This window comes from Branchiostoma lanceolatum, chromosome 6, assembly GCF_035083965.1.
Source record: "Branchiostoma lanceolatum isolate klBraLanc5 chromosome 6, klBraLanc5.hap2, whole genome shotgun sequence".
NCBI lineage: Eukaryota > Metazoa > Chordata > Leptocardii > Amphioxiformes > Branchiostomatidae > Branchiostoma > Branchiostoma lanceolatum.
This window is the reverse complement of record NC_089727.1, coordinates 19,954,220-19,975,919: the sequence shown is the minus strand read 5'-3', so window position 1 is coordinate 19,975,919 and position 21,700 is coordinate 19,954,220. Positions and strand designations below refer to the sequence as shown.

Sequence of the window (21,700 nt, the reverse complement as noted above, 5' to 3'; positions counted from 1 at the left end):
TCTTAGGATACAATACTTAATTTTAAAGCAGATATGCGGCATTTTAAAAAGTCCGATTTCCGGGGGACAGCGTTACCAGCAGTGCGGCAATGACATCATTGATAGCCAATCAGACGCAAGACACAGATTTCCCGCCTCGTTCGAAAATGGAACCACTATTCGGCACGGCGAGGTCCAGAGATTTGTTACACTCTAACGTGTGATTGGTACCGTCTGAAAAGAAAACTGAATACAGAGATGGCAAAGATAGTTGCCAATAAGGAGACGGAGTGTTGTTGATGTAAGCGATGGGTGTCGTTTGCTCGTGACGATTACGTTAGTCAGGCCGCATTCACCGAGTACGTCGGGCCGCGTATTTAGTGGGTAGTAGCCTATTTCCCTAAGCAGCGCCGTCGAACGTGGTTCTAAGTCACCAAAATCGCTGTCCACATGAAGTGGTAACGCTGTCCACGGGTAGCTTTTCCTACCCTGTAATTTTTATGGAGTTAGTGAGTAAGCCCCCCGGCAGTTTTAGGTCGAACAGCGGCTTCGCGAACGCATTCGCGCAAACTGCGAACCCTGTTCTACTCCCGTCGGCCTTTGCGCAAACATTCCCTCTGACAAGAACGACGCAGCGGACCGAGTACTCAGTGCGTGTTTATTTGCATTTAGCCTTCGGGCATGAATTTGCAATAAACTTATCATTATCTTATTTAGTAGACTGAGTACCCAGTGCGTGTTTACTATTTTATTTAGTACACTGAGTACCCAGTGCGTGTTTATCATTTGATTTAGTACACTGAGTACCCAGTGCGTGTACTGTTTAGTGTATGATTCTGCGGACCGACTACCCAGTGGGTGTTTAGTGTATGATTCTGTGGACCGAGTACGCAGTGCGTGTTAAGTGTATGATTCTGCGGACCGAGTACACAGTGCGTGTTTGTGAGTATTTGTCATTGCACAAAGCAAGGACAAAGCAACAGCGATTTCAACAAAAACTCGATGGCCTATCGCCCATGATTAGAGCTTGTATTACGCCAACTGACTAGATTTCGTATGAGTAAACTATTACCAGTGGTGGGTGGCCTGTGATGCAGTTGAACCTTCGAGACTATGTATCTATATATGATATATATTTAGTTATCAATTGAGGTGCCTGAAATGTTCTTAAATTTCTGCTATCTTAAAGTAGTCATTGTTGTTGGACACGGTACAACACATGGCCATGGCCACTCAACGTAATAAGATCATTTGGACATTTTTATCCAACTTTGTCTAATGTTTGGCATGTCGTTTCATGCTGACTTATTCATAATTATCTGTTGACACGTGCCTGCAGGGCTAGTGTGCTAAGCCCCCTCTCACTGGACCCGCGGCACGCTGGCGGCGTCGATGCGTCCTGAACTGGATTTGTGTTACCCTTGACGTTATTATGGGAATATTATTCAAAACGCACAAGTTAACCAAAAAGACAACAAAACACACAAAACTTAAAAAGATTCGTTTTTTGTCGATGAAATTCGTTGAGTGCTTTGTCAATTCGATCGGCCGCAGCGACGCCGCCTGCGTGCCGCGGGTCCAGTGAGAGGGGGGCTTTAGTCCCCTCTCACACATTTTGGACCTTTAGCCGACCTTACCCCCGACCACTACCCACGGTCGGCGGAGGGTTGGGAGTAGCCTGCTGATCACTTTAGGTCACGCCTACATGTTTCTTTTGTATCTTTCGCAGCGAATATGTCACAACAATTTCACAACAATTTCACAACAAATACATGGCTGATTCCCAACAGTTTGAATCGATATTGACATACCCAGCGTTGTCTAAAACAGGGGTCCGTTTAGTTTTTAATAAAAAAGAACAACCAGAGAGGTCAAATTGGTGCCAGTGCTGGCTTCAGTATGGCTTCTACGGTTCTTCTGTGTTTTGAGTTGTGTGTCGGTTGTGTGAAGGTCGTGGGTGATAGGCACACGTTCTGGAAGTAGTCGCTTCGGGTTTGAATCAAAAGCAAGAACGTTATTTTCATCCAAATCTTGTTACTAAGCAAGCGATATTTATGTTCGTATTCTCAAGAATTAAAAATATTAATAATAAGACACATTAGATTATAGGAATAAACTGCAGCAAGCAATGACATCAATATTACTGGGTTTAAAGTACCTCTATACATGATCTGATAACTGCAATAACAACTCCTGTATTTAGATATAACAAACGTTCGAACATCCAATTATCGTGGGAAGTTTCCGGAAAAAGGCAGGTGCCGTTTAAATTCTGCTTCTCGTGTATTTAATCAAAGGGCTATATGAGTCTTATCTATTTATACAACGTGCTATGAAAACATTACTTTCTGATAACGTGCTCAGTTAGATATCGATATCAAAGAGGTGATGAATAAATTATTGTGAGAAACAAACAGGTGTAGCCTGATACTGTAAATGCATAAATGTTCGCGGTGGTTTTATGTTCACGGTTTTCGCGGTGATCTCTTTACCGCGAACTTGAAACAACCTCGAAAAGCCGTTCCAACGTGTGACTGTAGCGCTACTATTTTTCAGGCGCGAACTCAAAATCACCGCTAACACTACATTTTCCCTATACCGCGAAATTAAATCGCCGCGAACATTTCTCCATTCACGGTACTATGTCATGACCTGAGGAGGGTGAACACAGGATAGGCCCCACTAACACTCGCACTTGCAAGCAGCACGGAAGCCAGGAGTACCCAACAGACAGCTTTCAACTTGAAGGTAACTTAAAATCCTATATCTCTCTAGTAGCTTCTCTGAGTACTAGTCTACGTACTTTTAATATTGAAACTATTAATATCATTGAATTATGTATGTTGTGGCGTACATAAAAATCAAATAGTATACTATCTGAAGAAATGCCTATAGAATCTACTTTCAGCGTCGTCCAAATCTTGCACTAGAGTTGCTTAGGTAATTGAGACTCTAGTGCACAAAATATGCTTTATCAAGTGTTGAAGTGCCTTGGAGTGTTCTTGCTACACTATCTAGTATATTACAGAAAAAATCAACTAGACAGGCAGTCTTAAGAACATTGAATGCAGTAAGTCCTTTTAAGTCAAATAAAGTTTTACCACTAGAATTAGCAGTTGTTCACAATGAGAGTGAGTTAACTTACGGCAGACACAAATGAAAAAAAAATTCCTAAAATATTGGCACCTGGTGGTATGGTTACTTGGTATTGGTGTACATTGATTTTCCCTTATATTTCTTTTCTCGCTCATCGGTTATCATTAGATGCTTCCTCTAGTGGTGTTGGCTCTAGCTGGAGTTGCTTTTGCTGGTAAGCTTGTTCTCTTTTACATAAAACCTGAATGTAGAATCGGGTCAGACCCGCGGCACGCAAAAATTTAAGCTTTGTGTGTTTGGTTTTCATTCTAGTCATACCTTTGAATTTAAATGCTATTATGCAATTCCTACAATATCATATATGGCACTGATAAAGAATACGTGGTATAGAGAACTGGCTACTTAGTTTTTGGCGACATCTCAAGAGCGGAGCGTTTTGTATAGTACTACGATTGATTCGCAAATATTCAAGGGATTCCACGAACGCGTCACTAGGGAATTCGTTTTTGGCTATACCTTAGTCGATCTGTTTCCGGGTAACCCTTTCTTAAAGTGTTTTTTTTATTTTTTTATTCCTGTCAGCTCCGGCGGTTGTGGACGTTCTTGATCCGACGGTAGAAAGGGTCCCCTGCATAGGGATCACCGGGTACTGCGTGGGGTCTTACGCTACCGGGGCTACATGTGTGGAGGGTTACTGCGAGTGCTCAAGTGAAAACTACCAGAGATACTCATGCCTACGTAAGTAAACATCGTGACTATGATTTCATGCAAAACTGAGAATTTCTACGTCAGCCAAGATCTTGCCGATGGCAAGATGTGATAAGAAAAAGTAAAAGGAAAACAAATCCTAAAACAGTAGTGAATCTCTTCAACGATAAAATAATAATGTGTGGACGGGTTCTGTGAGTGTTCAAGTGAAAACTACCAGAGGTACTCATGCCTACTTAAGTAAACATCATGGCTATGATTTCATGCAAAACTGAGAATTTCTACGTCAGCCAAGATCTTGCCGATGGCAAGATGTGATAAGGAAAAGTGAAAGGAAGACAAATCCTACAACAGTAATGAATCTTTTCAACGATAAAATAATAATGTTTCAGCCTTTGTTTTGCTAATCAGCACTGCTAATGAATTTCAAGACATAACAGGACATATTACGCTAAAACGTTGGAGGCCATTTTGCCACAAGTACATACTATAGAAGAAATTATATTTAGAGCAAATGAGTTACAGTGTTGGTTGTGGAAACTCATTTTATGCAGATTCGACACTTTACACTGCGATATTATGGACTTTTATTGTGCTGTTTGAAATGATGCTAATGAAATTCTTGCTTTTACGAATGATACCCTCCTAAGATCAAGCATTCATTTTTCTCACAGTTAACGTTGGTTACTAACTTTGTGTGTTTCTCACAATCTGCAATTTTGGGCGCCGGAGTGGCGAAACGTAACGGTAGGAGCGTTGGAATCACAACCAATAGGTCCCGGGTTCGATACTCACCATGACCCGACGTTGTGCATGTGCCATTGGCAAAAATACTTAACACGACCTTCCCTGGCGGTGGAGTGACGCCCACCGAGCCACTTGGGCTAACATATCAAAAAGTGTGCCAAAGCACACGACAAATTTGGTGCGCCAATGTGCCTACATTCTCACATTGACATCCAACAAGAACCATTTGTTTTTCTAATTTTTTTTCCGAAACTTTTTTTCCTAAATTTCTTTTCAATTTTTTTTAATAATTTTTTTCCCATTTTTTTTCTAATTTTTTTTCTAATTTTTAGCGATTGTGGGTAGCTGTGAGATCAGGCGTGGTGCTCTAACCGCCCAAGCCGAGGCCTTCGAGAATGCCGCACCCAGAGAAACCTACAGCTGTGTCGCTGATGACAACAATCAGTACGAAGTGCACGTTCTAGGCGTGTACGAAGGAATCGGACATATCAGGTATGAACAAACTGATTTTTTAAATAAACTTTCTTCATTGATTATATAATTAGCTTCTGATATGCATGATTAGCATATGGTTCTGTCAATCATCACTTAAGCTATCTACATTCCAAAATTCCATTAACCCCTTCTTGAGTTATTATCTGTCAAAATGTAAAGCTTATTTGGCTCCTGTAGTTTAAAAAAGCCACTAGGGGGCCCAACTTACTCCCCCTCCCAAGAGCTATTTACCACTCAAAAATCATGACCATAGCATGTCCAGAATACAGGATATCAAACGTTCATGTGCAGTACCATAGCAAGCTCCATGGGCACGAAAATCTAATAATCTCGATGTATAAAGACGACCTACTGTACTTATCTACAGATATGAAGACAATGCATATTGACATTCTCGAGTCATCCTGTACACACACACACACACACACACACACACACACACACACACACACACACACACACAAACACACACACACGCACGCACGCACGCACGCACGAACACTATGCGAAACATAACCTTCTCGGTGAACTAACCACATGTTCTTATGATTCTCAAATTTCAGCGTTTTCCAGCAGGGTCCCATACAAGCAGCTGATATGAACGTGTACGTCACTTCCGGCAAGGTCTCCAAACCTCTGGTACTGGTGCTGAGCTCGTACGAGCCGGTCAACTGGGTGCTCCACCTACCGGAGGGCGTGGAAGTACACCAAGTGCTTCTGGTAAGTCTTCATTTTAGTGACAGAGTATGACTAATTATCTGTCTTAGAATGTAGTATATATACAGCTTTTAGTATATTGATACGATAGATTAACACGATGTATATAAGCACGTCACAGGAACGTATGGCGCCTGCGCAGAACGCTTGTATGTAATGTGCATAGGGCTTCAGAAAAACGTACCATATAAGGTCATGTTCGCATATATGAAGATAATAGCCCGTCTAAAGCTTCCACTTTTTGTGTCGAAAAAGATATGTTATGCGACAGGAAAAATTATAATGCAACGTTTACTGATCCTTATATATGCGAACACGACCTTATATGGTACGTTTTTCTGAAGCCTATGCACATTACATAGAAGCGTTTCGCGCAGGCGCAGTACGTTCCGGGGACGTGCTATGTATATATGACTGAAAGATGCTGATTCGAGAGTTCTCTAGTGTTATGCATACATCATGTGTACCATGTGAAATGGAAAGGACAAACCAAGTACGTTTTGGTAAATAATAACCGAAAGAAATATTAGCAAAAACTTCGCAAGCCAAGGTTTTAGCTCCACATTTATCCCCTGTTAATCATTTTCGCAGATTGCGTACCATATCGACCAGAGCAATGTGACTTTGCAGAGTGGTATGGTGAGAGATGTGCAGCGCCTGTCAGGTCGGACAGGGGGCGTTCCTGCGTGTGCGTACGGCAGTGACAACGGCGGCTGTCAGACTGTGCGGATGTTGACATACATTGATGGACTGTTTGGCCCCGTCTCGTCTTTCACGGGCACATACAAGGCAGCAAGATGGGACTTGAACATAGGTGTGTACACATGTGATGATTTTTCCTTCCAAATTGTCCGTGTTAACGTTGTACAATGTAGAACTTTCCATTATTCAATTCTCCGTCCTCCGTGAGATATCTAGAATTTGAAATCGCTTTGTTGTGAGTTTCTCCTCGTGAATTATGCAAATGAATTCAAAATCTATATCAACTTTACATAATGATTATCACCTTTAATTATTAAAATGACTAACACATGTCCCAAGTTTATTATCTTTATCAACCTTTCCTTACTCCCATGAAGGCTACAAGACATTGTATGATGTTTATAAAATGATGTATATATCAACTCATATCTTCTGCATGGTATTAAATCAACATCTTGTCTCACATAATTAGCAGAGTGGTCAGACATAGAATGAAATCATTTGCATTTTACTATTTTCTTATGAAAAATATCAATGAAAGTAAAAGGATAAGCCTAAACTTGAGAAACGTAGTTAACAGTTACTAATTCAAAAGGAACACGTTCAATTTGTCAGAGTCGGACTCTTCACTCAGATCCGTCATTCTCAACAGGGACATGTGGAGACATTGATTTTTTGGCGACTTCTCAGGGACGGAGCCATTTTCATGTTTCTTTCCCCCCAAATCCAGCGGCCACTCTCAACATCTAATCTCCAAGCAGATATACTGTTCCGATGTTTTGTGTCACCTCACAGAGGATGAACTGAACTGAACTGTTGCGTTCTTGTTTGTATTTTCAGGTGGACTTTCCGACTTTAACGCCGGGATGGACGTCGACCACAACAATGTCGTCGCAGTCATCAGTGGCTGAAGGGACAAGGCTTCTAGATCTAGTCCCTCTGGAATCAATCATAACTTGAAAATCGCCATTTCAAATAAATATGAGCTTTGAATAAAATATCGAATATTGCCTCAAGCGCTTCTGTCTTTTATGTAATATTTTCTTCACTTTTTGTTGAACATTTTGTATACAAAAAGACTTTTAAAGTTTAAGACAAATTAAAAATAGAAATTATAGGCAAAGTAGTGGGCAACCTCAAGCCAACCGTACAAACCTACGCCGTATCTTTAGAAAAGACGCTGTAGCTGCATAGTTCCCGTTTAGAACTTTATTCAAGCCAACATACCGACATATGAAGGAACATGTTAGTTTCCCCTTCACTGTTCCAATCCACGCACATTTCAAGCGCCCCTTACGGGCCCCCTTGCCCTTCAGCCTCGCTAAAAATAGGATTTCTACCTGGCAACTGTCTGACTGTGCAGCGCAAAACACGTCACTGTCAAACTATTTCATTAGAATGGTATTGCCGTTATCATAGGTTGCACAGCTCTTCAACGAATTTGTCGCGACAATTTGCTTTTTCTGTCTTAATCTTGTGTAGGGAAAATTTGAAAATGGCACATAGTCAAGTATTTTACGATTTTCTCATTGTTTCCTTTAGTTCAGAAGTCACCTAGGTTCAAAACAATTGATCTATATGCCGAAAAGACTCCAGAAAGTTTCCATATGGACAATTTCAAAATACCTGACTAAATTATTCATCTCTAGCGCAGCTTCGTAGCTGCTTAGATTACCTTTCTGATTGCTCAGCACCAAACATGTGACCATCAAACAATTTAATCAGAACTTTATGGGCGTTGAGATGGCTCGCGCAGTTCTTCGTGCAATTCCTGACTAAATTATTCACAGGCAGCTTCGTAGATACCCAGAAGCCTCGTGCTGGTGCAGTTTAAGAAACGAAAACGCTGATTGGGTGGCTCAAGGGTGGAATGCATCGAACTTACCGAGTGCATCTAAATCAGGCTCAGTGATAGGCTGAACCAAACTATCAGACAAAGAAGGTTGCGTGTTCAGACCACATCCGTTCATTTTTGAGAGAGTAGGGTTGTCCCCGCTGGAACTAGGTAAGTTTGTTTTCAGCTTACTTTATGCAATATATTACAGTTCTTCTTCAAGTAAGGTTCAGTTTTGAATTACGGGAATTGTTGGAATGTCCATTTGTTGAAAATAGTGGTGGAGTTACCTAGTTTTTTTTGGGGTGGGGGGTGGGGTGGGGGGTTAGATAGTGCTACTAATTAACATGCGCATACATGTCGAGGTACATTATGCCATTTCTCATGATCAACAAATAACGACAAAAGTATGCTCCTTAGTTATAACTCTCCAATGTACAAAGCAACGAATTAGGTTTGCCTCTAGCAACACAACAGAACTCCTGAACCAGTAACAGCAAGTTATAATTACCTTGAGGCGTCATGCATGACGTATTACATATGTAATTTGACACCACGTACTTCATCATGTTTTCTACCTCGCACAGTAGATAGTATATTTTAAATGTAGCTGTCGTTAAACCTTTCTTCGATATTCAAACTATCTGTGGCGAATCGAGATTTGAAACTTTTAGTAGTTTTAGGAAGGTTTGATACAACCCGGCGACCCCCTTACCTACGCTGCATTTTTACACGTCAAAACATTATTGCCTTGCGTTCATCACGTGCACTGTATATACCACTCAGCGTTGTTAAAATTTACTGCACAACATTATTTTCTTCAATTACTAGGTTGGACAATTTATGTGCCTTTTTTCTGATATATGTTCTTCAAGTATAGCGTTAGGAGGAGAAAGACTGAAGTGGACGATAATGGGTAACCCTATAGCACAATTCTTCATCATAGACCTCATATCGGTACAAATTCATACTTGCACGTCGTAATGCAGGCGGAGAAAAGTTTAAAGACCATGCATTCTTTTTTAGAAGAACATATATTTCTTCCCATTGCTTAGAAATATGGCTCTGTCTGCGCAGTTTAAAGATAACTGACGTTTTAAATAAATTGGACTATAATTTGTAGCGCTACGTTAGCCTTTACGAAACTTCATTTTTGAGTCCAAGCAAAGAAATTGGTAAAATATTTTGTAGGAAAACGATTGTTGTGGAAATTTTGTAGAAGCACAGTCGAGGGGAACATTGATTATCATAAATCACGTAGAATGAACAGGGTCGGGCTTTATAGCATTTGTGCCGCTAAAATATGTAGCCCCAGGCTACAAACAGTTTTCGTAAGTTCTTATTGGCATTAGGTCACCTTTTCCTGTGACGCGGAACACGCTAAGAAATAAAAAGTACTAGCAACCAATCAAAACTTGTTTGGGCTAGAAAACAAAAAAAATTAAACGCTGCAGATTGGTGTATCGTTGGTTTAAATCATACAGCATTCTATGCTCACGCATGCACGACTCTACTTGATTCGCACGCATCTCGTGCAAGATAGTTCGTCATTTTACTGCATAGCAGGATATGCCCAGGTGATAAATAAAACATAGTTGCTATTTTTTTTCATCTGACAATCACATGGTCGCATGTTCGTGTAACAAACAGAAGACATGGCAAATGTTGATTCTACATCTAATGCAAACTGAGGAACAAACCGCAGTATTGTTCTTTTTTAGTTGGTAGCTGACCCCAACATGGAGATCGGGCGTGGCTTCCGACGGTGGGCCATCACTCTGGCAATCACTATTACCTTCGTGACAGGAGATATTGTTTTGGGTGCGTTTGTTTGTGTGTCTATATTTGTTTGTTCGTGTGTGTGTGTGTGTGTGTGTGTGTGTGTGTGTGTGTGTGTGTATGTGTGTGTGTGTGTGTGTGTATGTGTGTGTTTGCGTTTGACTAGCAGACCACAAGACGCTATGGATAGATTGTAATTAAATTTTTTATCATCTCCTTAAAGAGGATCCAGGTTTACCCTGGGTAACGTAATAACGAAATACTCCCCACTGTGACCTTCCCAGCAGTTTGAGGGGTGAATTGGCCCCTATTACTACATAAACTTATAAAAATCCCAGACTGCCTACAAGCTGAAAATAATGCCCCAGGAAGATTTGCATATAATACTGGTCAAAATTAAAATATTTTAATATTAAATATATTAAATTAAAAGAATATATCGGGTGGTTTTATAGTGCAGGCTTCCTATTTAAATCCAGGGACACCGACCAGTGCTCCTAGATGTGGAGGTAACCTGACGGCTCCCCCTGATGGTAACGTGACGTCACCGAACCATCCCAATGACTACGGCAACAATGAAAATTGTGAGTGGACGATTACTGTGCCGGAAGGAGGCTACGTTCGTCTCACGTTTGACAGCTTCATCATCGAGACCGGTTATGACGTTTTGACAATCTACGATGGAGACAGTGACAATGCTCCAGTGTTGCAGAGGTAATAGTCTGAACGAATTATTTTTTTCACAGAGTAGAGAGCAATTCATGATTTAAATTACTTGCTTTAGGAATCAAACCTTAAATATCTCTCTGGATGAAATAAACAGTGCCGATAACGGTTTATTTTGATTTCCAGCTTAACGTTGTTTCCAGACAGCCCCATCATCAGTTCATCTGACCAGGTGTTCGTGAGGTTTACATCTGACGAGACAGTGACGGCTTCGGGGTTCAAGTTCTCCTACACTGGTGATCATGAAGCTTTTTATCACAGCGAGCATGTTTGCTTTATCCATTATATAACGTGCTCTTAATAGGATTTGTTTGCAACGGTGCTTGTGGTTTAGCCGTATAACCCAAGATGTTGTATCTGGATTGGTGTGAAATTTGGCATATATTTCGGCCTTGACTTATTAAAGATACAAGGTTCTGGCCCATTGGCGTCTATTCATGGTACTGCTGGCAATATTCATATTGTACGTCTTTATGCATTTTTTTTTCTTTTTTTATCTTTGTACTGGCCATTGTACATTCTGACAAAATAAAGATGGATTAATCACTATCATGGAAGAAAAAAACCTAAGATTACCATCAACCTCAAGAAAAAGGCGAAAAGTACAAAATACGACTTGGGATCGTGTTGTATATAACTAGTAACTTATAGCTATTCGAGAACGACCGCGGGTAAGGTTTGACGAATGACACTGCTGGATTCCCGATGGTAATACGCAGGTTCCTGTGGTGTTTCTAAATTCGATGAATGCAGATGCATAATCAAAAAAAAGATATTCTAAACATGGACGTCCCTACCGCTATGGTATTTATTTTATCTATTTATTGGTTCAGCATGTACAACCTTACTTTGGCAGAATTTTCCTTGAATCAGGTATCATTGAACAAACGACAAGAACGTTCAAAAATCATGTTATCACCAAGAAATATTGAGGATTGGACCTTACAATGTAAAGAAAAGGCCTCGAAATGAAAGTCGCATGACTTTTGATAACAGTCAAAACACCATTGGCAATCACTGTTATATCAAAGATTTGAAATATTTGAATATCGCTTAAAGACCAAGATTTCCTTACCCAGGGCAAGTAATAGAAAATATCTAACTGCATTAGACATTTCCAACTTGAAAAAAAGTCTTTCCGGAATTCCAACATTAGCTTTGGTAGTTGTGTGTCCAGAAATATGACTTGTGATTTAGGCGTCTACCTGTAGTCTAAGAAACTAGTTTAGACTGGGGCTCTGTAGAACTACACACTATGATAACTGCCAGCCAATGTCTCAAACTAAATCACAAGCCATTGTTGTCATTACTTTATATCTGGGCTAAGTGTCCTTCTTGATGTGTAGCCATACTTTAATTTCTAATATCTGCAGTTGTTATTTCAAACACAAGTTCAAGAGTGACTTGTATTTGGTAAACTGTCACAGGCAGGCCGCCACTGATGTGCACTGCACGGCTGCCAGCAGCACACTGAAGCCTACAGTTTACATTATCCAGCCTTTATATAGTTTTACTGGGGTCTTTAACAAATCTGGTCAAAAAACTGCATCTAGGACGGTTGATGCCATTTAATCATCTCCGCAGATAAATTGACAGCGATCTGTGGAGGGAACCTAATGGCTCCTCCTGAAGGTAATGTGACGTCACCGAACCATCCAGGTGACTACAACATCGATGAGACTTGTGAGTGGACGATCACCGTCCCAGAAGGAAACACAGTCAACCTACACTTCATCAGCTTCAACCTCGAGAACGGTTATGACTTTTTGACCATCTACGATGGAGGCAGTGATAGTGCTACACAGTTGCAGCGGTAATGGTCTGAACGGTCAATATACATATCTAGATTTGTACCAGGGATACGCATGGCTGATCCATGATAAGAATTGCTAGCCTTTTTATTCAAGACTTCAATATTTTCCGGGTATCGTGAAAAGAGCCAAACACAATCTATCTTCATATCTAGATTAACGGGTTACGCCTCAGTCGACAACATCACAACTACATCTAACCAGGTGTTCGTGAGGTTTACATCTGACGAGTCAGTGGTGGATGCTGGATTCCAGTTCTCTTACTCTGGTAATTATGAGGCTTTTTATCACAGCAAGCAAGTCCGCTTTTATACCTTCACCACTAACGTGTTTTGAAGCACATGTATAAATCAATGATTACGGTTTAGTAGTGTAACTCAAAATTGTACGGTTTAGTAGTTTAACTCAAAATTGTATATTTGCGTTGCAATGAAATTAGGCACGTGTTTAGGTCTATGAACGAAACGACAAATGTATAAGATTTTGAACCTGATGGCATCTATCATTGGTAACGTTTGCAACATTCATGTAACACGGGTCCACATTTCTTTTTTGGTTTCCCCGGCTATAGTTAATTCTTGCCAGTTTCCGCTGGAAAGAATTGACTTCGAAATAAATAGGTCACTTTAAAAACCATGAACGCCAATTCATCATCAACACAAAAAATATAGAAAATACAACTATTTACAGTTAAGCAGAAGCTAGTAACTTGTCTGTTCAAGAAAGTGTCGTGCCTATGGTGTAAATGGATAATTGCTGTAGTCACAATGGTGCCCTTGCTAAACGGTTGTCTAATGTAGCATTAATGCAAGAAATACATATACAGTACTAATGCTTGGTTAGTGCACACTGCCATGGTAATTTCATAATAATTATGGCTGCCCTCAATGTCCTTGCAACCATGCCTTGGACCAAGGCTTGAACCAATTAGTTGGCTTCTTTCCAGCATTAGTGCTTTCTGTCACGGCCTTTAGTCATGCTTGACCTATACATTAGCACCCTGCAACAACTGTTTTTTTTGGCAAGGGTGGACTGTTGTTTTGGGGCAGAGGGTTAATTTGGTGTGACCACCTGCCAGGGGAAAAGGGTTTCCACTTCCCATGCAGTCCAAGAAGACTGAGTAATAAATGACGATTAATGGACAGGGGTGTATGCTGGCATTAATGCTCTGTTTCAAAGGGAGCAGAGGGAATACAGCATTAATGCCCAATATGTTCCGCTAAGGAGCGCGTAGTGCAGCATTGCTACATTAGACAGCAGCTTGGCAAGGGTGGTATTCAACTTCTAGTAATGTTTGTAAATTCCGAAAACGCAGGCAATTTTGTCTGTTCCTTTTTTGTTGAATATTGTATCATTATCATTGACCAAATGACTGACATTTTAAGACAATATCTGTTTTGGAAATCAGGATGCAAAATAAGGCGTCAGACTAAAAATACATCTGGCTTTTCATAACAACCCAATGACTCTGTAAAATCTAAGAAAAATAACACGTAGTTTGGCAAATCCAGTAATCAAACTCCCGAAAATAATTTCATCAAGTTGGTAGAATATATGATAGAGGAGATTCTTTATACATAACCAGTGATTGATCCCACCTGCTAACGTTTCGGCTACTTATAGCGGCTACTTAAAGCGGTGAGAAACAGTACTTCAGTCAGAAGCTCTGAAGAAGGTGTCTGATAGACATCGAAATGTTAGCAGGTGAGATCAATACCCAGTTGTGTATAAGGAATCTCCTATATACAGTAATCAAACTACATTAATCATCTCCTCAGTCATATGGACACCAACAAGTGCTCCTGATCCTGAATGTGCAGAAACCCTGACAGCTCCCCCTGTAGGTACAGTGACATCATCGAACTTTCCCAATGACTACGACAACGATGAGTATTGTGAGTGGACGATCACCGTGCCAGAAGGACGCTACGTTCGTCTTATATTTCACAGCTTCAACCTCGAGATCGGTTATGACTTTTTGACCATCTATGATGGAAGCAATGCCAGTGCTCCACAGTTGCAGAGGTAATGACATCAGTGGCCAGATATTTAATACAGTATATTTTAGTAATTCTGAATATTTAAAACAAATGTATGTGAATTGCTAGCCTAAGAAGTCTTCAATGTTGACATATACGAAGCTAAGAATGATTAATCTTTATTTTCAGGTTAACAAGTGCAATGTCAGTGGATCCCATCACCAGTACATATAACAGGATGTTCATGAGGTTTACTTCTGATGATACTGTCACGGCTCAGGGGTTCCATTTCTCCTACAGAGGTAATTAACACGCCTTTTTACAATAAAAGGTCGCTGCTTGTTATCTCCATGAAAAATGGAGATATAGTTTTGGGTGTGTCTTTCTGTGTGTGCGTCTGAGTGTGTTTGTGTGTGTATGTGCGAAGTGGTGTAGGTTTGGGCCCCCTTGCGGCTTGCTCTACAACTGCAGGGGCGCTATTGTGAGAATCATATAAGGAGAATAATTGAACAAAGGAACGGCGGTTTTCCATGATATTAAGTATGCAGGTAGGTTGGACTGAGGTGTAATCAATGAAATGCAAACTATACTAATTGGGACTTGATTTGCAGAATTAATGAGTAAAATCTATGTTTACAGTTTTTTTCCGTAATATGACTCAAATACATGTAACATATGTAGTTTATGGTAAGTAGAACATCAAGAGATAACAATCATGCAAATAAATACATAATTTCCATAATTGATGCAAAAGCGCCACGATTTATCTTAATGGTAGATGATAGGTATGTTAATATTGCGACATGTGTAAGTTGGTTAAAGGTGTTCATGACCAAGCATATATTATGTAAATGTGTAAGTTATTTGCATAAACAGAATAGTTCATGGAGATATTAGGTCGCGGAACTCTTGTTTTGGTATGTGGTAAATAAAACTAGGATAATGGTATTCTATAATTCGATAATTCGATGATAGGAATTACTGATATCAACTACGTTGCAAATTAGGTAAAGGTGAAGATGGTTTGACATTACCATGACAATCATGGGATTATGCAAAACGGGGCGTCATTTGCAATTTGAATGGAGAAGATTAACGCAGATGAGGACGTTAATTGTATATATGATTAGAGTTTTATGACCTTTACGACAAACATTTTTCAAAATATCAGTTTCATTGATTATACCAAAGAGTTTCTCATTTGCATGAATTGTATTATTGAATCATCTTCTCCTCTCAAATTACATAAGCTATGGAAAATATGACATTGTTATCTTAGTCAAGAAGGATGCAGTTGCAGTGTCTCATACATTTTCATAATAAGGCCCTGATTTGCATGATTTACATTTCTTGTCTTAATCAAAAGGGCCATAGTAGCAGTATCTCATATATATATGAAAACGAGGCCCTGATTTGAAAGGTTTAACTTTTAATCTTGTAAATCTCAAAAGTATGAAATCCGGCATTAATCACAGGTGCTATTTTGCAAATTGCCTCCAGAGTATTATGATTACAATTTAGTTGCATAAATCAATCTGAAATATTACTTAATCTAAGTCTTAATCTAAATAAATCTGAAAAGTTATCTAAATCTATAAATACAGTCAGTTAACGGAGAGGACATAAGGTGATTTTTATGGGCTCTGACTCACGGCGTTCCACCACTAGTTGCTCGAAAGTGGTCAGATGAAATTTGGACACATCAATCTTAAGAACATATTTTAATAGGAAAATGTATTCATAAGGATCATTCACATTTTACGTCCTGTTTTACCACCGGTTTGGGGTAGGCTAGCAGTTCATGTGAGGTGCATTTGTGTTTTAAAGAGTGTTACAAAGAGGATAAGTGAAGAGAGAGTTAGATGTATGTCATCGGGGGCATATGGCTGGCTTAAACATAATGTGCACAATGTACATCATGCAACTTATGACTTGATTTGCATGTCAATCATGTAGTTGTCACTAGTTTTGATTTTTTTTTTGTGCATGTTCCGCTCTGGAAGCACAATACTGTATTTCCCCATGTAATCCATTAGAATTGTGCCGGATAGAAACTTCGATATCATACCGAGGAAAGCTCTCTGTGACCGAAACAGGCAAGACATGTCAACGCTGGGACAGCCAGACACCTCATGAGCACTACATTAGACCCGATGTTTTTCCGTCATCCGGACTGGACCAGAACTACTGCCGGAATCCGGACGGCTCATCTGGAGTTTGGTGCTTCACCACGGACCCAAGCACGAGATGGGAGCTGTGTAACATAGTGTGTGGTAAGGGCTGATTCTATAACCTTACTCTAGAGTTAATGTTTGTAACTTTTGTGGTTATAATCCACTTTCATCTATATCTACTTCTACATCTGCTACTCGTCTTTTTCACTTTAGCATACACACAAATCGGTAAGCTTGATGACGAGTTCTCTGTTGGGTTAAGGCAGCCCAGGCTTTAAAGTTCGTGTTCGAGTTCGGCCGCGTGCCTTGCCAGCGGCGCGGCCGAACTCGAACACGGTTCGAAATATTCCACTACGGAGCATTTCGGGGAGCGCAAGGTCTATTATCATATATCTCATCTCAGGTGTACTTATAAGTACAAAATTGTTTTATAGGCCATGATTTATTCACCTTGAATATTCACCTTGAAGTTCCGCCAGTAGGTACCCTTTCGAGTAATGAGGCTGTGCATAGTTTGGTGCTAGTAGTGGGCATAGTAGTTTTGGATTGTATTACATTCTAAATGTTTCAATCAAATGGTTTGGAAGTTGTCTCCTCCACAAATTTTGCATGAGCCGCCTACAAGCGCTGTTTTGACGGAGGTGTTCCAAATAGAACAGAGGGTCTATATGCTCGATTTGGTGTTCAAAGGGAACGGCCGTTACGTCACAAGTCTTGGATATCGTGGGAGACAACGAGCTGCTTGTGTGGGATCGGGTTATGACTTTTACGGCTTTACGTCTAGCTCAAAACAACAGAATTAATCATTTGAGTAATTAAATATTACTTATTATAGCTTTCTTATCAAAATTGTCGGAGGCTAATTTGTATAGATTTTTAAATTTTTAACTGGGGCGAATTTTCAATAAAAAACGACCCAAAAATAGCCTTTACCGATGTTTTTGCCCCCCCCCCCCCCCCGAAAAAAAATGTTATCGTCATTTTAAGCAAAGTAGCCTCGGACAAAAATAATTTGTATGGGGTTATCTCTTTTATTGTGAAATATTATGATGAAAGGTGGTGTTACCGCCTGGGCGCGTAAGCCTACACAATACATACTGTTTTTTTAGCCAAAATGTGTATTTCTAACCCAAAATCTAGCAATAGAAAAACTGAAGTCACCTTTATTCAATGTTTTTTTGGTAGTTCTAAAACTGTGTCAAGTTTCATTGTAGTGCGACAAGGCTATCGTTAGTTACAGGACATAATCTTACATGTATGGAATAATACTTCCAGGGCCGCCTTTACCCAACAGAGTGAACGATGTCTGGAATTTCATGTATGTAGGATATAAGCATGTTAAGGATGGCGAATATGGCATACACGGTGGTCGGTTACTATGGTACTCTTTGTTTTACCGTTGCTATGCGCGTTCAATTGCTATGCAAAGAAAGAGCGGGTTGTTCAGCTCAAATACGAGAAAACTGAGAGTATATTAATTCTACCTTTGACCCCGGTCTCCTCCTGTAACCATCCATATTATTCAAAAATCACATCTGTCCTTACGCCACCTAATGAATGATGAACTGAACAAATTGGGAACATTTAGACCATTCCTGTTCCTTCTAACCCCAAAAGTCTCCAGGTTGTGCAAAAGATCTTAAGGGAAAGAAGTAGGGATTTTAAACGTCTGCACATGATGTCTTGTGGCAGAGTGCAGTATCCTGGCTCCATTCGGCCGCCTCATAATTTCCGAAAAGTGTGATGTATATCATCACCAAATTTGCAAGGAGTGATGTACACGTAAAGTTTTATAATTCCTGTAATGTTGGTGACGCTATGACGTAATATGAGGTAATTATGACGTCATCGATATGATTTTATTGGGTAAATAGGGAATTCCCGTGATATCTAAGGTATTAAACAAAACAGTGTGCATTATCAATCTAAGGTATGCCAAGACACATGTCGTCGATGGTAACTACGTTGAAGTCAAAATGACGTCAAAGAATGACGTCATGTGTTATAATCCTCGGGATCCGCCATCTTGGATCGGCCCTTCTGAAATTTTCAAAATATATTTTTTCCACTTAGAATGACCTCAAATCACAATGAAAATAGACTGTAAACGTTAATCTGAAAGTTTCTGGTTCAGAAAATACCAGGTTGTACAGAATTTGAAGGCAAATAATCCAGTTTATACCTAAAAAATGAATCATCTTGGATTTTGAGCGATGACGTCATCAAATGACCATAATTTATGAATACTAAATCATGAAAGTTACATAAAATTACATATTCTGTATCTGTATCTATATAGCCGGTATAACCGCCATTCGGCGTAACACACCAGCTTCGCAGGCACGCGGCGCGGCAGCAGCTGGTTATATTACACCGAACGACCTGTCTTGTCTAACCTTCGCATATCTAACTGCATGCATTGTTTAAAGCTATCTAATGAGGATGATTCCACTGTACTTGGTTGTAACGAGTTCCACTCTACGATCGTTCTAGGAAAATACGAATTTTTAAACACATCAATCCTAGGTTAAAAAGTCTGATACTTAAAGGCATGGCTATTTCTTGTCCTTTTCTGAGCTGGTATTAGATACTTATTAGTTGGTACGTCCACCAAAATATTATGTAACACCTGTAGGAAACTAGTGTGGTTGAGCAAGAAACATAAGAAACATAATCGTTTAAGCCAAAATTAGTGATTTTTGCATAAAATGCCTGTCAGAAACCCGTTGCCATGGTAACACGAAAAATGACAAACTTATACTATTGTCGTGATATCGTTGCCAACTAAATTTTAGGACAAGTCAACACGTTTGGTAGTCCTAGCATACGTCGTTTGGCAGTTATACGATGTCAAAGCTGGCGCGGGCACTTTTATCCCTCCCCCCCCGTCTAGATATGGTTAATAGTGCTTTCGCCTTTAATTCTCTACCAGAATGCCAGTTTGAAAGCGGGACATCCTACCGAGGAAACGTCTCCGTGACCGAAACAGGCAAGACATGCCAACGCTGGGACAGTCAGACACCCCACAGACACCTTTACACGACTGTTCGGTTTCCGTCATCCGGACTGGAGGAGAACTACTGCCGGAATACTGGCGACTGGACCGGAGTTTGGTGCTTCCCTGAGGATCCCAGCACTGAATGGGAGCGATGTGACGTACCAGTATGCGGTAAGTTCTGATTCCGTAACTTCTGTGTTAATGATTTCCTTTCATCCATATCTACTACCACACAAGCTCCTGAATATATTATTATCTTATCTTACACGTGTCAATGGATAATGTTTGATGACTAGTTACCGAAACCGGAACAAATAGGATTTATCAGAACTCACACCTGCATGAAATATTTAAACACTGCAGATTTTTTATGTTCTTGTGAAAGTATCCTCGGGTTGCGGTTTGGTCCATTGGGTGTCAGAAGGATGACGGCTGGGACAAAACAATTTAACGGTTTCGATCTTTTTGTTAATTAAAAAGTCTTCATCAGAATGACAAAGAGTGGTACAGTGCATCCTTTTATAGTCTCTAATCCTAGTTAGGTCAGGGTTTACTTCCTGCTTAAAGAGGATCTTGGCTTACCCTTGGTAACGCAATACGGAAGTATGTGGCCTTCCCAACAACTTGAGGGATGAATTGGCCACCATAACTACATAAACTCCCAGAGACTTGGCTTACTGAAGCTACTCTACAGCTGTATGACTTGCAAAATTACGTTTCACTTCACCACTGCAGGTCAACTAGAGTGGGTGGGGGAGTGTCCCTCTTTGTTTGGAATTTGTAGAAAGAAAAGACCTCAATATAAACTCAGAAGATGACATTGAATCCCTTTTCATTGAAATTCCAACATTTTCATCATGTTCCCCAAAAAAACCTAATTTTGGGCTGCAAAACCTCCTGCCACTGACATAAAAAAAAATAGTCACCTTTCTGTAACTTTGGACATCATTATAATGAGGATAAAACATCTGCTAGGAGATCTAAACATTGATCTACTTAAGAATTGTAATCATCAGCTAGCAGATGATTTTCTAGACACTTTTTTCCTGTAATACGTACCCAACCATTTCAAAGCCGACTAGAGTAACAAATAAGTCAGCAGCATTAATTGACAAAGTTATGACCAACTCTGAAAAGTTTTCCTGTAACAACATGTAAAGCAAATCGTAAATTGAATGACAACAAACCTTGGTTTACGAATGGCCTGCGGAAATCGTTAACTAAAAAAAAAAAAAACACTGTTTAAGGCGTACTTAAAACGTATAACTCCAGCCTTCTTTAAAACGTACAAAACTTATCGGAACAAGTACATCTCTCTTATTCGTTTGTCTAAAAGAAATTATTATGATGAAAAGTTTAAAGCCGCGTATTCTGATATTATCTAAAACATGGAAAACAATGAATGAACTTCTTAATAGGGAAAAGCGAAGTATTACTATTCCTGAAAAATTTCGTGACGGCAAGTCTGTTATAGATAATCCTCAAGACATATTTGACAGTTTTAACGATTTTTTTGCGTTTTGTCGCCTTCCCGACAAAACGCAATAAGACGGATCTTACCTTGCAGTCGTCTGCATGGTTCAACACTGTGTCACACACAATAAGACATTATATGGCAAGACCTTCCAAAATGGTTGTATAGCCGTTGCCTTATATGGCAAGGGAGCAAGAAAAACCTGGCAGGCTTGATTTGCATGACACATAGGAGGGCGACCGCATGTAACTGCTAGAACTATTCGGAAATATCATTGCATTGTGGTTTCGGACTTTGATATCCTGAAAAATTACCATATTACATCTATACCACAAGATTGAAAAGGAAAAAAAAATGATCAAGAAAACGACCAAAAATCGACATAAATGATACCATGTAGTGAGGTTAAAGCATTATGCACAATGGCGATTAGTACTCATTACAACTTAGCTCAACTGGTAACGTTGTAGTACTTCGGATC

The 21,700-nt window shown here is 39.9% G+C and overlaps 3 protein-coding genes across 3 annotated transcripts in view; all 3 read left to right on the top strand.

Moving 5' to 3' along the window:
• Positions 1-2,602: 2,602 nt before the first annotated feature.
• On the top strand, positions 2,603-5,414 carry LOC136437578 (uncharacterized). Its single transcript, XM_066432197.1, has 5 exons — positions 2,603-2,727; positions 3,244-3,289; positions 3,658-3,813; positions 4,863-5,022; positions 5,393-5,414. The coding sequence occupies exons 2-5, from the start codon at positions 3,244-3,246 to the stop codon at positions 5,412-5,414; spliced, it is 384 nt and encodes a 127-aa protein (XP_066288294.1). The 5' UTR covers positions 2,603-2,727.
• A 173-nt stretch (positions 5,415-5,587) lies between these two features.
• On the top strand, positions 5,588-7,454 carry LOC136437625 (uncharacterized). Its single transcript, XM_066432247.1, has 3 exons — positions 5,588-5,745; positions 6,334-6,556; positions 7,285-7,454. The coding sequence occupies exons 1-3, from the start codon at positions 5,623-5,625 to the stop codon at positions 7,353-7,355; spliced, it is 417 nt and encodes a 138-aa protein (XP_066288344.1). The 5' UTR covers positions 5,588-5,622; the 3' UTR covers positions 7,356-7,454.
• A 2,563-nt stretch (positions 7,455-10,017) lies between these two features.
• Positions 10,018-21,700, top strand: part of LOC136437577 (cubilin-like) — a 45,768-nt gene continuing 34,085 nt past the window's right edge. The window contains exons 1-8 of the mRNA XM_066432196.1: positions 10,018-10,099; positions 10,537-10,771; positions 10,910-11,019; positions 12,368-12,596; positions 12,750-12,862; positions 14,415-14,619; positions 14,763-14,875; positions 19,680-19,916. Coding sequence (XP_066288293.1) covers positions 10,018-10,099; positions 10,537-10,771; positions 10,910-11,019; positions 12,368-12,596; positions 12,750-12,862; positions 14,415-14,619; positions 14,763-14,875; positions 19,680-19,916 — 1,324 coding nt within the window. The remainder of the gene's footprint in view (positions 10,100-10,536; positions 10,772-10,909; positions 11,020-12,367; positions 12,597-12,749; positions 12,863-14,414; positions 14,620-14,762; positions 14,876-19,679; positions 19,917-21,700) is intronic.

Coding starts and splice junctions, on each gene's coding strand:
- LOC136437578 (XM_066432197.1), top strand. CDS start 3,244: ATGCTTCCTCTAGTGGTGTTGGCTCTAGCTGGAGTTGCTTTTGCTG. Junction 3,290..3,657: donor AGCTGGAGTTGCTTTTGCTG/GTAAGCTTGTTC, acceptor TATTCCTGTCAG/CTCCGGCGGTTGTGGACGTT. Junction 5,023..5,392: donor GAAGGAATCGGACATATCAG/GTATGAACAAAC, acceptor ACTTATCTACAG/ATATGAAGACAATGCATATT.
- LOC136437625 (XM_066432247.1), top strand. CDS start 5,623: ATGAACGTGTACGTCACTTCCGGCAAGGTCTCCAAACCTCTGGTACTG. Junction 5,746..6,333: donor AAGTACACCAAGTGCTTCTG/GTAAGTCTTCAT, acceptor TCATTTTCGCAG/ATTGCGTACCATATCGACCA. Junction 6,557..7,284: donor AAGATGGGACTTGAACATAG/GTGTGTACACAT, acceptor TTGTATTTTCAG/GTGGACTTTCCGACTTTAAC.